Raw genomic sequence first — 17,047 nt, forward strand, 5'->3', positions numbered from 1 at the left:
TCCGAGCCGGGGGTACAACCCTTGAGCATATGGTAGCGACCTTCAATGATAACAATAGATGACCCAGCAGTCAACTGGGCAGGTAACCCACATAGAGACACGCCATGGGGGTACAGTTGGGGTACGGTTAGGAAGATAAGTCTGAGACATCTGATTTACAGCGTGCAATACTACATGCAATTTTGATAATATGTTAATAATAAATGTTCCAGAATTGGGGTTATAACATTAACAGTTGAGCACCTGAGCCAGGTGAAAGAATTAAGGGGAAGCATACTCTTTTCAATAGCGGGGAAATATCAAGTCGTGGAAAGTAACTTAATATGTTTGATTGTAATGCATAATTGAAAATGCAATAAAAATCTGTTTACAAAAAAATATATATATATATTCATGTAAGACTAATACTTTGGTGCTTTTTCAAGAGATGATGTGTTAATGTGGTCATTCCCTTGAATCAGGAATCAATTTTCTCTAGGTTGTATTTTGGCATATGTCTGTCTCTGTTGAGTGTATGTTCTCAATGTACCTTCTTTAGTTACTGCTACAATGAGTTTTAAACAAAGAATTTGATATTCTTTTAAACACACCAGTAATTATGTTTGCATCTCAGGACTGAATATATAAAACCAGAAAAAAAAGTATTCTGAAGTAACTCAAACATGTTCATTTTGTTTGATAAATTAAAGTTGCGTAAACATTTGTTGTGTGCTTATTCTCCCACAAGACTGAAACATGTTTGTATTGCTTATATTCTATGTTTTTGTAGGCTTTCAATACTTTCATTGATGATATTTTTGCATTCATTATCACAATGCCAACATCCCATAGACTGGCATGCTTTCGGGATGATGTGGTTTTCCTGATCTACCTTTACCAAAGATGGTAAGTATATATATTTTGCTTCTTCCTTCAGGGATATTGTAATAGTTTATATTTTTTTGTAAAATGGTCCCTATCTTCCTTCCACTTCTTCAATTGTCATGGTTCTTGGTGTTAAGGTATTTATTATAGTTTTTGTAAAACTCTGTGGTATCACCAATCGAGTCTTAAAGCACTTGTGGCTAAATACACGGAGGATGATAAAAAACCATAGCAGATGAACAAGGCAGTCAACAGATAACATGAAATAATGGTTAGCAGTACCTCTGCATGGTGTTAGTTGACACCATGTGCCTCCACACCAACTCTGTTTCGCTCCGGAAATGACATGCTGCCCTTATGTAGCTCCCACTCCTGTCCACTGACGTTAGTTCCTTTCTTTCCTCTACACCAGCCACAGATCTGGAGCTACTGTTTGTCACTTTGAGACCGATTTTCTCCTAAATTGTACAGTGTGCAATGGAAATGTAACTTCCCAAGTTGGCAGGATTCAACCCCTTTATGGGCTATCTGTAACAGATCCTCATCAAGCTTACCCATCTATAACAGATCCTTATTTACCCATGGTGCCTAGGGTCGAGTCACGACTTGAGTCACAGGGTGACTGTTCATTGGTAAACCTGAAGTCCATGCAAGTCCGCAAAGTCTTCTCCAAGCGTCGAAAGACACCATGTTGCGACTAGTCCATCCCCAAGGGTTGGTCTTGGTCCTGTCCACTGTCTAAAAGTAGCAGTAGTCTATCTCGAGGTCGTCCTTCATCGCACTTGAAATCTTTGGGTAAGTCAAAGGAAAAACATAATAAATCCAAGTGAGACTCTGCCCTTCCTTCCACTCTGTGAGAAGTTGGCCTGGTATATGATGTTCACTATTCTAGTGAGCACCTTGCACCAGTCCAAACAACCCTTATGGTGATGGTTGTAAAGTCAACCTTATAGACCAGCTATCCTAGTGGTAGCATGGACAAAGCAGTCTTAGGCTAAACTCAAGAGGGCATGTAAGGTCAGCTGTTTTACCATATGCAATCCCTTTAATACCAAATGAAAGGACACCACACAGGTTATATATAAAATATATATGTATTTATTTCTAAACATGCCCTCTGAACTCTTTGAGGTCAGAGGACACAGCACATAACGAGAGACTTAATTATCATACAGTAAGGTGCACAATATACATTAATGCCCTAGGGGCACTTCAAACCATATACTAAAATAGTGGTATAAGAACCACGTCACGAACAAAGGACAGGCCTAGGGCCTGGGGAATCGCTGGAGCTACGCTGTACTACCAAAGGATAGGGAGCAGGAGGCCCACGGGATGCGTCTACAGTGCCTTTACAAACACACGCGAGTTAAAAAGAGAATGGGAATGAAAGAATTGGAAACTAGTTATTTTAGGTCACTTTCCGGATGGACAAGGAGAAAGCTACTTGAAAGTTAGACACTAGGATAATAAATACCCACAGGAGCACCGAAGTACTCGCGTTACCTCACCCACAGGAAATAGGTGCATAGGTGTCAAAGTGTTTCGGGTTTCATCGCTGAATCCTATGGAGCCTTGAAGAAAGATGCTGCAGGCGACCAGGAGATAAGTGTCCGGTTGGATCCAAGGGCGGATCGAGGATGAAGAGTACCTGAAAGCAGAGGGGACAGAGTCTGGGTCACTAGCCAGTGACCAGGAAGGAACCAGGAAGGAACCAGGCGATGTCGCGAAGCAATCAGGTGATGTTGTGAAGCTTGTCTCTGAAGCCACGTGGACCAGGAGGTGTCGACGACGACCAGGCGCTGGATACGGACTGTCACACGAAGGCTCTCGCTGTCGGCGGTGTCGGCTTCCGGATTGGAGTCAACAAGCCTTGGCAAAGGCAACCCACGCAGGAATCGAAGATGGCTTTTTGATCAGACCAGCATGGTCTGATGGGCTTCTCCTTTTCAGAGAAGCAAGGGCCAGTCTGGAGCAACCAGACCAGCGATGTAGATCCAAGGTTTCGTCGTCACAGAGGCCACTAGCCAACGGGTAAGTGACCGGACAGACGCGTCGAGCAGGAAAATGCAGAAGGGCCCCACGCAGAACTCGTGGAGTGTGGAGGGCTGATCTTCGGTGCAGTTGGTGCTCGGGGCTGGGGCTTCTCGATCCCCAATGCACAACTTCGAGGGTGCCTCAGAAGTTGCACGGAAAGCAATCCAGGATTGTTAAGGCCTGCCATAGGAGTGACTTATAGGTGTATATGTGTCTAGATATAAGGTTAGATATAGGAATACTATACCTAAGCAAGGGGTGATTACATGACCTTGCCCCAGCTGAGTGATCAGCCAGTTGTGTCAGTTTGGATGGCCAGCCAGGGGTGGCAAAAGATATGCTGCAGCCCCTGGTAGGCCTTGGATGCACCTATGCCCTGGGTACCTATAGTACACTATACAGGGGCTCATAAGGTGACCCAATTCCCAATTGGAGATGTACCTAAAGTACATGGAGTCCATTTTACAGTGAGAGCAGATAGCCTGGGGCCCTGATTAGCAGGATCCCAGGCCAACTAAGTTGAAAACCAGCTAAACACTAGGCAAAAAATCTGGGGTAACCATAGTCAGGTATCCACCTTCCTACACTCTCTTGTACTCCTGACAAGGCGCCATTGCCATGACTCTAAGTCTTGCTCCCGAAGTCAATCATCATCTGAGCCCATCCTGCAACTTGTCCCGGCACAAGCAGAGTTTCTGGGACTGTCTGCGACACAAAGACAGATCGAAGTATTCCATGAGTCTATGCTTCAATTTTCGGATCACTTCCAGTGCCCTCTGGTGTACCTGTTTGCCCCAAGCAACCGAAAGCCCTCCTCCGCCCCCAATCTGGGATACCGCCAATGCGTTCGCCCATAGGTGGTAATTGGAGCCTCTGAACACGTAGCCAGGCCTTCCCCGTGTCTGTACCGGCTCTGCTTCCAGCTCCTTGACCCATGCTGGTTCCTGGAACATCAACACCGATGCAGACTTCATTAATGTCGGTTAAGAGGTGCTCATTGTACTGTTCGACTCAGAGTCAGCAGTGCTACAACCTCATCTGAGGTTGCGCTCTGTTTGTGCTGAGCTGCAACCTTCTGCCGCGGACCTGCTTAGTGACCCTCCTCCACAAGGCCTGTCTTACGCATTACATTTCTTCTTTGGGACAGATTCCGGTAATGACAACAATGCGGGTGATTGAATTGGCAAACTCGACCACAAGAAAACTGGTAAGATGTCCTTCCAGAATGCCAGTGGCCTTGATACCTCTCCTGATTCCAGTCTCCTGTCACCCCCCTAGTCGTGCCACTGAGGAAAAGCCTCCTTTTCCATGGTCATGCGGAGGGCGGCTTAAGTTCTTAACCTCCTGCTCCCAACCGCGGAGTTCAAATTTAAAGTCCTAACAGAAGGTCCCCCAGCTTGGGAAGAACAATACTGAGCCTCCGTTGCATTTTCATGAGGCATTTTCTGACACCCTCTTAGGGGCCTGGGCCAAACCTTGTTCTATACCCCTGCAGTGAATCGCCGAACTGCGCAACGCCACTGCCCTGCCCCAGGTGATCCTGCATTTTCATCTCAGCACCCTTCCTCTAAGAGCTCTGTGCTGCAAGCTTCCCCTACTCTAACGAAGCCTAGCACTGTCCATGAAAGTGGAGACCTTCAGCAAAAGGGTATTCTCCTCTACCGATTTTGTTCTCCAGTCCGTTAATGCTATTTGCATGCTGTGTTGATATTCCCATGTCCTCAGGGATTCGGTTGTTCAAATCCTCCTTGGTATACTGGAAGACCTTTGTCCTATATACTGACATTGCGACCTGCTGCCGGCTAGACACCACGCTCTCCATTTAGCAAACAATTAGCTCTAGTGTTGCTTATTGATGCCATGCATTGCAGAGATCAACAATTTTTTGGGGCAATGTCCAATTATCCCTTAAGGACGTACTTTGATCCAACCAGTCTTTTTGGGGCAAGTCAGACTTCACTCTTGATCACTTTAAAGAGAGCAGCACCACAGTACGCTCCTTGGTCTTCTTCGCCATGCCTACCCCATCCATTTTTTCGCTCCGTTTGTGGTTTTGGCAGAGGTACCCCTTACAGGCAGCCAACTTCAACCTCAGTAAGGTAGAAAGCCTTTTCGTGTCCGAGGCCATGGCACCGACTGACCTATAGTGAGGGATACCACACAAGTCAGTCCACTGAACCCCTGGCCCAACCCCCTGCTGCCCCACCTGCGAAGCCCCTTTAGCGCGCCCTTAGAGGAGCACAGCCACCCAATTGGCAGCAGGATGCAACGGTTTTTACCAGGTTGCAGACTATAATATCAGATAGGTGGATTGTGCAAATTGTACAGAAGAGGTAGACCCTACTCATTCTTTCTTTTTTGCCGTACCTACCACCATCCTAAGTACGACTGACAGAGGACCATCTGTCCATATAACCATAGGCAGTGCAGGCCCTTGTGTCCGAAGCGGTTATCAAGAGAGTGCCAGCATCAGACGTGGGTTATGGTTGTTACTCCCGCTACTTCCTGATGATTCCTTCGTCCTATTTTATAGATTCTCTCAATGCCTTCTTCCTGAAGGGAAAATTCCAGGTGCTCACCCTGGCTCAGTTCTTGTCTGACCTCAACACTGGAGACTGGATGGTGGTATTGAATATTCAGGACGCTTATTTCCACATACCCATCCTGCAGACCCCCAGGCACTGTCTGCGGTTCGTGGTGGGACAGGCGCATTTTCAGTTTGCTATGTTTCCCTTTGGGCTCCACAGTGCCCTTTGGGTGTTCATGAAAGTAAAGGCTTTGGTGGCAGCACATCTTCGGAGGTCAGGAGTCCCAGTCTTCCACTACTTTGAACACTTGCTGTTAATGGCAGGCTCGCCCCAGGCAGTCGTCAACCACCTCTAGACTGCGTCAAATCTCCTGCCATCTTTGGGGTTCATTGTCAACATGCCCAAGTCACGCCCGACTCCTCAGGGTGCTGCCATTCATTGGAGCTTTTGTGGAGATGGTCTGGGTTTGTGTCTTTTCCCCTCGAAAAGAGTGTCCAGGACTTTCAGGCAATGATTCCGCTCTTTCAGCCTCTGTCTTCGATTTATGTGGGGTTGACTAAGGCTGGTGGGACTGATGGTGTAGGAAGGTGGATACCTGACTATGGTTACCCCAGATTTTTTGCCTTGTGTTTAGCTGGTTTTCGAATTAGTTGGCCTGGGTTCCTGCTAATCAGGGCCCCAGGCTATCTGCTCTCACTGTAAAATGGACTCCATGTACTTTGGGGACATCTCCAATTGGATGTTGGGTCACCTTATGAGCCCCTGTATAGTGTACCTTAGGTACCCGGGGAATAGGTGCATCCAAGGCCTACCAGGGGCTGCAGCATGTATTATGCCACCCCTGGCTGGCCATTCACATTGACACAACTGGCTGATCACTCAGCTGGAGCAAGGTCGTGTAATCACCCCTTGCTTAGCTATAGTATTCCTATATCTAACCTTATATCTAGAAACATATACACCTATAAGTCACTCCTATGGCAGGCCTTAACAATCCTGGAGGCAGAGTGCTTGGTTTTATGTGAGATGAGGCTCTAGCATGAGCTGAGCCTGTCTGCAGCTTTCGGAACCATGTCCTTATAGCTGTTCAAGGATATAGCCATACCATATACTCAAGTGCATTATGAACCTCGCGGTTAAATGCTAACTTTGGTTTGGCTTTATCAAAACATGTCGTGTAAGGTGTCATACGCTTTGGAATACTACCCCCTTGCCAGTTCTGGCGACGGGGGTTGCATTCCACCCTTCTAGAGGGAGAAGACATGTTGTTCCTACTATTCCCGGTTAAAGTTAACCAGAGCCTCAGCATCACAAAATGGATGCTGCTGCCACAGACACAAGTCTGACCTCCTGCTGCTGGGAGTCCTTCCAGCGAGGGAGGCTTGGACAATAGGTTTCCTGTCTTGGGAGGTGCTAACACCACCCCAGACAGGCCATAGTGTATTGGGGCAGGGAGGGCTGAATGAAATGAGACACTGCTTGGGGCACACAAGGTGTCCCATGCATAGTCCGGTTCAAACCGGTGCTGGGGCACTCCAGCCCCAGCTCTGGCATGAAACTGCACAAAGGGAAAGGGGTGTAACCACCCCCTTCCCTGGTTTCACCCATAGGAGGGACCTAGCAGGTAATCCAGCCCCTAAATTTGGTATATAGGTAGGAGCTGTGTCCCAATACTTTAGATTTATCCTGACTGAAACTTGAAACGAAACTCTGGACCTTCGACGTTCTACTTGAAGATAGAAGACTGAAGAATCTCCCTTGTGGTCAAGGAGTGACCACCCTGTGCAAGCAGGCACCATCAAGAAATCAACGATTTGCTTTGTCGATGCTCCCGCCGGAGCCCGAGCACAGAGCCTGACAAGACCCGGACTTCCAGCCTGATTCACAGTCACAGCAGAGCTGAGACCCGTGGAGGCGACGAGAGACGTGGGACCGGCCATCTTGGAAAGCCAGCGAATTTCTTTTTTTTTTTTTTTAATATATTTTTATTTTTCATTTCAAAGAAAAAAGCACACATTAAAGTAACAAAAAAAAATAAACAAGCTTTTCTCATCTTACATTACAAAAAAAATCATATTCCTTTCATTGACGGGAGCCAATACACGGACATATCATATTTTGACATTTTAGCAATTTACACCCTATCAACCTATTCCTGCCCTCCATTTCTCCAGTGGTCCCCAAATCTTGAGGCCCCGAATCCTCCCAACCCTGCCTTTCCTAGCATAAATATGTTTCTCAAGAAGCCAGCGAATTTCTTTGCGTGCAACTTCTGAGGCACCCATGAAGTTGTGCATTGGGGATTTAGAAGCCCCAGCCCCGAGCACCAACTGCACTGAAGATCAGCCCTCCACACTCCACGAGTTCTGCGTGGGGCCCTTCTGCATTTTCCTGCTCGACGCGTCTGTCCGGTCACTTGCCCGTTGGCTAGTGGCCTCTGTGACGACGATCCTTTGAATTTACACCGCTGGTCTGGTTGTTCCAGACTGGCCCCTGCTTCCCTGAAAAGGAGAAGCCCATCAGACCTTGCTGGTCTGATCCATAAGCCATCTTCGATACCTGCATAGGTTGCCCTTGCCAAGGCTTGTTGACTCCAATCCGTAAGTCGACACCGCCGACAGCGAGAGCCTTCGTGGGACAGTCCGTATCCAGCTCCTGGTCGTCGTCAACACCTCCTGCTACACGTGGCTGCAGAGACAAGCTTCACGACATCACCTGATTGCATCGCCTGGTTCCATCCTGGTTCCGTCCTGGTCACTGGCTAGTGACCCAGACTCTGTCCCCTCTGCTTTCAGGTACTCTTCATCCTCGATCCGCCCTTGGATCCAACCAGAAACTTCCCTCCTGGTTGCCTGCAGCATCTTTCTTCAAGGCTCCATAGGATTCAGCGACAAAACCCGACACACTTTGACACCTATGCACCTGCTTCCTGTGGGTGAGGTAACGCGAGGTCTTCGGTGCTCCTGTGGGAATTTACTATCCTAGTGTCTAACTTTCAAGTAGCTTTCTCCTTGTCCATCCGGAAGTGACCTAAAAGAACTAGTTTCCAATTATTTTGTTCCCATTCTAACTGCATCCCGTGGGCCTCCTGTTCCCTATCCTTTGGTAGTACAGCGTAGCCCAGCGATTCTCCAGTCCCTAGGCCTATCCTTTGTTCGTGACGTGGTTCTTATACCACTATTTTAGAATATGGTTCGAAGTACCCCTAGAGCATTACTGTATTTTGTGCAACTTATAGTATGTTGATTAAGTATCTTATGTGCTTGTGCCTCTGACCTCATAAAGAGTTCAGAGGATTAATTTTGTTATAAATACATATATATTTTATATATATAACCTGTGTGGTGTCCTTTCATTTGGTATTAAAGGGGTTACAGATGGTAAAACAGCTGGCTTCACATGCTCTCTTGAGTTTAGCCTAAGACTGCTTTGTCCATGCTACCACTAGTATAGCTGGTCTATAAGGTTGGCTTTACAATCATCACCATAAGGGTTGTTTGGACTGATACAGGGTGCCCACTAGAATAGTGGACATCACATATCAGGCCAACTTCTCACATTGGTATGCAGCGGTTGGGATTTGAGCTTGCTGTTGTTTTACCAATTGTAATCTTTGAGATATCATTTGAGAGATCACATTAGGTACCATAGGTACATATAACAAGACTTAGAATACTTAAGTTCAACTGAAGTGTAGACCGAAGGGCCTAGCACACCCTGACTACAACTCCTAGAGAGGTTTACGGCTGAACTTTTCCCCGGTCTAGCACTCCCCACCTGGTTGCCGTATAACTTTTTGCGGCACCCGCTACGCGGGTGCCACTCATGAATGAACTTTTCCCCGGTCTAGCACCCAACCAAAAATACTTCTGCTGGGTTTGGAGTTACGGACTTTGCTGCTTTCCACGGCCCCCGCTGCATGGGCGCCGCTGTCAAGGACGCTGACACACCACTGAGGGACTGCGAGGCCCAGCAGGCCTAGCGAGCCACACCTACAGCCTCTTCCCTCAGTGAATACGCCCCCCACCTGGTTGCCGTATAACTTTTCCTGGCACCCGCTACGCGGGTGCCACTCACAGATGAACTTTTCCCCGGTCTAGCACCCAACCAAAAGGACTTCTGCTGGGTTTGGAGTTAAGGACTTTGCTGCTTTCCACGGCCCCCGCTGTACGGGCGCCGCTGTCAAGGACGCGGACACACCACTGAGGGACTGCGAGGCCTAGCAAGCCACACCTGCAGCCTCTTCCCTCTGTGAACCAGCCCCTCACCCGGTTGCCGTATAACTTTTCGAGGCACCCGCTACGCGGGTGCCACTCACGGATTAACTTTTCCCCGGTCTAGCACCAAACCAAAAGAACTTCTGCTGGGTTTGGAGTTACGGACTTTGCTGCTTTCCACGGCCCCCGCTGCACGGGCGCCGCTGTCAAGGATGCGGACACACCACTGAGGGACTGCGAGGCCTAGCAGGCCTAGCGAGTCACACCTGCAGTCTCTTCCCTCAGTGGACACGCCCCCCAACTGGGAGGCTTAACTTTAGTCCTCCCCTCTCGCGTCACGGGACGCGTGCGGGCAGGTGCCGGGCTAAGCCCGGGCGAAGGGCGGGCCGTCTGAGATCGTCCGAGGTCGGCAGAGGCCGGGCCGGGCCCTGTCCCTTTCAAATTCTGTATTTGGCTTGCGTTTTATAGTTATTAGGATATTGTTGTACCGTTGTACTGTATATTGTTTGGCACTATGGTCCTCCGCTCCGGACAGGGTAGAAAGGTGACAGCCACGACCACCGATGGGATAGTCACGGGAACAATTGACCAATTCTTAACACGTGCTACAGCTTTACTAGACAAGAAGATAGCCCTGACTGAAAAACGATTCTCCCTAGATTTAGTAACAGGAAAGCGCTCGTCATTGGGCGCTATAGGGGCTGTTGTCTCTCCTAACCCAGATTGTACAGATCTAACATCTGCACAGCGCCCTGGTATAGGCCCCTTACCAGTAGTACCGGGCTCAGTAGATATAGTAGAGGCCTCTTTAAATTCCACCATGATCAGTGGACTTTCTGTGTCGCCTTCCCTCCTTAATACCTCCTCTCCCATTCCTGCTACACCCAGTCCCCTGGAGAAAAACCCTAATTTGGTGGAAGAATAAAATAGCAATTCTAGGCCTAAAGTAATTAATAACAATGGCAAAAGGAAAAGAAAGGGTATTTCCCAGAAGGGGAATGTGGCTAAGATTTCTAAAATCACTTCCCCAGTGCTGGATCCAAGTTGTCAGTTTGCCAGCCTACCCATGGGACCCCCCCTTAAATTCTAACCCTACTTTAGATTTTAGTTTGAATGATGTATTTCTGGGTAAAATGGAAATCTTGCTGAAATCCTTAATGCTCCCTCTACTAAAATGAACCAGAATGATAAACAGCAAATTAGATCAGCTGGAAGATCTGATAAAAGCCAACTCCAATACTCTGGATAGGCTGGTGACGACTAGGAAGCTTACCGAGGTACCAGTAACTGCCAGTCAGCCTCAGAGGACTCATAGAGAAGTGCCCGTAGCTTTACCTGCTATAAATAACAAACCTGCCGTAGTTGTACCCCAGTCCTGTGGGGTTACAGTTGCTGGGCTCCCATCGGCAGTCCAGGTTAATCCCACGAAGCCCGGTGTGCAATTTAAGGTAAAGGCGCAAATGGATAACAACATGAAGGGTAGATTGTTGACACCGGATCTGCCCCCAGAAGCTAATCCCTTAGTGGTTATTTTAGCAGGTGTCCCAGTCTTGAAGGAGCATGTGAAGGAATCCTATGCTGCCTTGAAAAATAAGGTAACCAACTGGCTTAATTTAAATAGACCCCTGCCACCTCAAAGTTTGAGCGAGATTGTAATGGTAAGGAGAGTCCCCTGGATAGGCAGAACGATTAAAAATATTGATGGGGATTGTATAGTGGTCACCTTTAGAGACCCTGGTATCGTGTCCCATATATGCGCCTGGCCTAACCAAGTATTGGACGCTACTATCCAGTCATTACCTTTAACCTATTTTTATCCGCCATTTAAGGTAGGGGAAGCAAAGGGGGGGACTAACGAATGGACAAGAGTGGAAAGGCGGGGTGGGAACAGGAGGATATGGGGTAGGCCAATCCCTATGCACATCCCGGATCATTTCCTTAACTATAATCGTTTTAGCTGTCTCGAGGCAGTAGATTGACTGTATTCCCCTATCCTTGAACTGGGAACCCCCAAGGTTAAGGAGGTAGCAGAAGAATGGTCCCCGGACACTTTAAAGCCGTCAGACTGAGTGCAAACCAACCTTATTGAGGATTGTGGACCTACAGGAGATAAAGATCCAGTGTTGTGCGAGTATGCAGACCAGGGAAATGCAAATAGCATATGTTCACCCCATAAGCAAGGATGTAGTAACCTGATTCCCAACCTAGCAAATGTAGAATTCATGGATGCTACACATCGGGGTAGGGGTGTTACCCCTGAGACAGGGAAAGTAAAAGAAAGACTAGGGTACAATCTAGCAAGTTGGAACATTGCGGGCTGGAATAGCAAACTGGGTGTTTTGGGCTGGAGAGAAATTGTGGAATCGTACGGCATTTTATGCCTTCAAGAGACTTGGAGTGTAGATGATATTAGTTATGACGGTTATGTTATGTTATGTTAGGGCTATTTGTATTGCGCACGGCTGCTCCAGCGAAGGAGCGTCCCGGCGCACCGACAAGGTGGCGAACACAACACAACAGAAAACAGAAAATATTATTTAAAAATGGGGGTATGGATTTTAACACAACTCAGAGAACAGAAGAGTTTTAGCGGCCTTGCGGAAGGAAAGCAAGTCACCAAGGGTCCGGAGTTTCAAGGGGAGAGCGTTCCAGAGCGCGGCTGCTCGCACCCTAAAAGAGCGACCCCCCGCCCGACTGAGTTTGAACCGAGGGGCTGCCGCTAGTTCTTGGTCCAACGAACGCAAAGTGCGGCCCGGGATGTAAGAGCACAAAAGTTGGCACAGTAAGGGAGGCGGTAGGCCCTTCAGAATCTTGAAAGATATGCACAGTACTTTAAAATGGATCCGCTGCCTAACGGGTAACCAATGCAAGGCTCGCAAGGTTGGACCGGCCGAGCAAAACCTAGGAAGACCTACGATTGCTCTGGCCGCTGCGTTCTGCACTCTTTGAAGTCGGGTTAGCTCGGCCTGGTTTAACCCTATGAAAAGGGAGCTGGCATAGTCCAGCCGAGCCAAAACCGTTGCTTGTACCACAAGTTGACGGGTTGCGGCATCAAAATATTTAAGGGCAGGTCGCAGATTGCGCAAGATGCCAAAGCAGCACGCTGCCGTCCTTTTAGTGTGACCAACAAAGTTGAGGGAAGGGTCCAGCCAGACACCAAGATTTTTGATCTCCGCAACCGGAGTTGGGGTGGGACCCAACTCAGGGGGCCACCAGGTATCTCCCCAAAGGTCCGTCCGCTTCCCAAAGACCATCACCTCCGTTTTTTTGGCGTTAAGTTGGAGACAGTTGGACGTCATCCAACCAGCCACCGCCCTAAGTCCTTCTCTGAATCTTGGGGCATCCACCCCAGAGTCCCCGCTGATCGTGACCGCTAGCTGGGTATCATCTGCGTATGACACCATGGTCATACCACAGAGCTTCACCACCTCAGCCAGCGGCCTCACGTAGATGTTAAACAACGTGGGACTCAGCGAGGAACCCTGCGGAACCCCAAGAGACAGAGGATGACATTTGGACTGATAGGGCGGGGACGCCACACAGAAGGAACGATCCCTGAGAAACGAACGAAACCACTGGTGTGCAGTGCCAGTCACCCCTATCTCCTCCAGCCGCTGCAGGAGAATTTCATGGGAGACCGTGTCAAAGGCGGCGCTTAGGTCTAACAAAACAAGCGCCGCCGTTTGACCTGCATCCAGAACTGCCCGCAGGTGCTCGACCATAAATAACAATGCTGTCTCCGTACTGTGGCCGGCCCGAAAACCATTCTGGGTGTCGTCCAGAATGTTGGCACGCGACAGATGATCAGTGAGGGCGGTGTTAACATGCACCTCCGCGAGTTTGGCTGGCCACGGGAGAAGCGAAATCGGGCGGTAGTTCTCCGATTTTAAGGGGTCGAGAGATGGTTTTTTCAAAATGGGCATAACTACCGCATGCTTCCATTTCAAAGGCACCTGGCCAGATGATAGCGACATGTTGATTAAGTCGCAGACCGGGCGAGCAAAAGTCTGGTCTCTGAACATTGGTGGCTTGAGCGGGTCAACCGGCGACCCAGACTTGACTCGAAGGGCCAATGCCGTGTAAGACTCCAAAGAGAGACAGGGGAGAGAATCTAGCACCACCTGATCCTGCTGGATGGGTGGCCCCGTACTGGTTTGTGCAGTGGTGGGGAAGGCCCTATAGATGGTCTGGACCTTCTCCAGGAAGAAAGCCGCCAGCGCTTCACAATGGGTATTGGAGCTGATGGAATTGCCGGCAGGCTTCCTAGCCACAAGGTCTTTAAGGGCCTTAAAGATGGTTTTAACAGGATTCCCACTGCTGCGAAACTCCAGAGCGTAATATGCCGCCCGGGTTCTACAGACCGCGCGGTGATAGGACTTAACTGCAGCCATATACAGGTTTTTTTTGCTGCTGTCATACCTCTTCCTCCAGTCTCTCTCTGCACGTCTACAGACACTTTTTAGAGCCCTCAGATTGCCATCATACCAGGGGCTGTGGGCGCGGAGGCCACACTTACTGGAAACCATCGGGATAAGGGAGTCGAGGGCTCTGGTTACCCATCCGCAGAAATGGTCATAACCAGATTCCACGTTCTCCACTGCACCCAGAGGATCATCAGTGAGAAGGCGATGGAGATCTTCCGCCTTAAGTTTGCTCCAGCGCCGTCTGGGCATAGCTCGCAGTGGCGCCTTAAGTGGGGCTTCTATAAGAGGACAGTAGATAGTCACGAGCGAGTGGTCTGACCAGGTCAGGGGGAGAGGGGGGGCCACTGTAGCCCCCTCTAAGTTGGAGAAAAAGGGGTCCAGAATGTGGCCACCCTTATGAGTGGGGTCCGAGACCAGCTGGAACAGTTGAAGGGCCTCGAGATCCGCCACCATCCCTCCCACTGAAGAAAGACACAGAGTGTCAAAATGGAGATTCAAGTCTCCAATGATAGAAAAATTGGCAGACCCTACTGCTAGTGAACTAACTGCCTCGGGAAGAGCCTCCCTAAATGCCACGGAACTACCAGGTGGGCGATAAATAAGCAATCCTGACATGGTAAAATGCGATGTAACTGCAACCTTGAACAGGGCGCTCTCGCATCCCGTGATGTTCTGCACTCTCCAGGCGCAAGGATAACAAGATTTAACTGCAAGAGCGACTCCACCCCCTCTCGAAGAGCGGTTGAGCGTGTAGATGGAATACTCCGCGGGGAGCGCCAAATTCAATACAGTAGAATCGGTATCCTGCAGCCATGTCTCTGTCAGACAGAAGATGTCAGGGGGGTCATTGTCCATAAGATCAGCAATATTCTGATAATGCTTGACCGCCGATCTTACGTTCAAATTCCAGATGGTGAGATGTCGCGAAGAGACGTTGCTGCTTATAACCTTCCAGCGCAGGGCTCGAACATGGGCAGAGCTAAAGGGGGTTTACTCATCTTGCTTTTTGTTAATTTCCCTGTACAGGTCATAAGATATGTCATGATCGGAAGTCACTCCTAACTGTTGTGGTTGAGACATAAGAATGGTCGTAATGTTCTAGTGATTAACTTTTATAATATTTTTTGTCCGATTCCATGCGATCGACCGCGGTTAGCGAGGTCGATAAGGTCCTAGATGGGATTGTTCGGGCTAATCATGTTAATTTTGTATTCATCTGGGGCGGGGATTTTAACATTCCACTGTGCCCCTTTTCATCAACTAGGGTGTGCGGGATACATGATGACAGAGGAGAAGGATATATTAATTTTAAGCATAGTACCTACAGAGAGTCCTTGAATTCCGTCCTCGCAAAATTCGACCTAGTCGTATTACAACCTGCAGGAGATGGTAATGGTAATCCCGTCCCTACCTTCACAGGGAGGAATACAGCCACAATTATTGATCACTTGTTGGTCTCAGAAGATATTTGCAAGCATTGTGACACTCCGGTCGTACTGGATCTTGCGATCAGCGACCATAATTGTGTCACAGTAACATTGCTTGTTTGGGGCAACAAAGTACTAGCAGCCCAAACTGTTGTCACTGATATCGTCCCTTGTAGACCAAATGGCTATCGGATAAAATGGAAGGGTGATAAATCCAAAAAGTTATTGGTTAAAATCGTTGCCGCATGTTTACCCGATTTGTATCTCTGCTTGGATGAAAGTACAGATTCTCATGGTATATTAATCAGCTTTAACAGGATTAATAATATAGTTGAAAACACCTTGACCTCTACCAAGCACACCAATTGTAAACCTAGGATAGGTTGGTTTGATTCCCTGTGCACTGAGTCGCTGCAGAAGCTCAAGAAGGCTCTATCTAGTAGGCCCAGAGATAGGTCGAGTATTTTAAATCTTAGGGCAGCTTATAAGGGGCACTTAAAACGACGAAAGCTGGAATTGCAGTAGGAAGCATGGGATAATCTGACCAAGGCTGTCGAATTATCGGATAGCAAACTATTTTGGGATACGGTTAATTGTCCCTTCCTCAAGAGTGATGAGACACCAGCCCTCACTGCTCAAGTTAGTGGGGATTGCTGGATTACTCACTTTGCTAGTATTTTCGACCCACAGAGGGCGGTGGATCCACCTGTGGCAGAGGCCGATCCATGGCCAATTGTCCCCCTAAGTATTACAGTACCGAAGGTAGATCTTGCCATTAGGATTAGCAAGGGAGCGAAGGCCCCTGGTCCTGACGGGGTGCCCATAGACCTGTATAAGGCAGATACATTACTGTGGGGTCCCTTCTTGACTAAGGTTTTTAACGCAGCAGTCGTGGAAGGCACACCGCCTGCCTGGGGTGAATCGGTAATCATTCCGATATATAAAAAGGGGGATAGGTCGGATGCCAAAAACTACCGCCCTGTCTCCCTTTTAGACTCATCACTTAAAACCATGAGTCGGGTGCTGTTGGCAAGATTAGAAGAGTGGGCCGAGGGTAGTGGTATCCTTGCGCTGTCCCAATTCAGATTCCGAAAGGGTTTGCGTACTGTGGAGCAATGCATAAATTTAGAACTTCTAATAGGGAAATACACCAGTGCCAAGCAGGGATCGCTTTTTCTGTGCTTTGCTGACCTAAGCAGCGCGTTTGATCTTGTTGATCACGCACTGCTATGGTCAACCCTTTTAGAACAAGGTGCTCCAGCAGAGATCATTTATTTCCTGGCTAGATTATATTCTAAACTCTCTGCTCGCATTAGATATGGTCAAGGGGGGGGAATGCACTGCTTGTATCAGTGTGAAGTTAGGTATCGGACAAGGTTGTGTCCTTGCGCCCCTTCTCTTTTCCGTTTTTATCAATGCAATAGACATTGAGCTTAAGCAAGTTAATTCTGATGCCCCGTTAATAGATGGTCAGGCTGTTCCCATCTTGCTGTATGCCGATGACTCTGTGCTCCTGGATAAATTATGTTGTGACAACTGCAAGGGATTTA

At 48.4% G+C, this 17,047-nt stretch overlaps 1 protein-coding gene across 1 annotated transcript in view; it reads left to right on the forward strand.

Annotated features, from left to right (window-relative positions):
- CLPTM1L (CLPTM1 like) overlaps window positions 1-17,047 on the forward strand; it is a 1,937,019-nt gene that overhangs the window by 1,824,996 nt on the left and 94,976 nt on the right. The window contains exon 16 of the mRNA XM_078687677.1: window positions 770-885. Within this exon, the coding sequence (XP_078543803.1) occupies window positions 770-885 (116 nt within the window). The remainder of the gene's footprint in view (window positions 1-769; window positions 886-17,047) is intronic.

The sequence above is a fragment of the Lissotriton helveticus genome, chromosome 4_1, assembly GCF_964261635.1.
Source record: "Lissotriton helveticus chromosome 4_1, aLisHel1.1, whole genome shotgun sequence".
Classification (NCBI taxonomy): domain Eukaryota; kingdom Metazoa; phylum Chordata; class Amphibia; order Caudata; family Salamandridae; genus Lissotriton; species Lissotriton helveticus.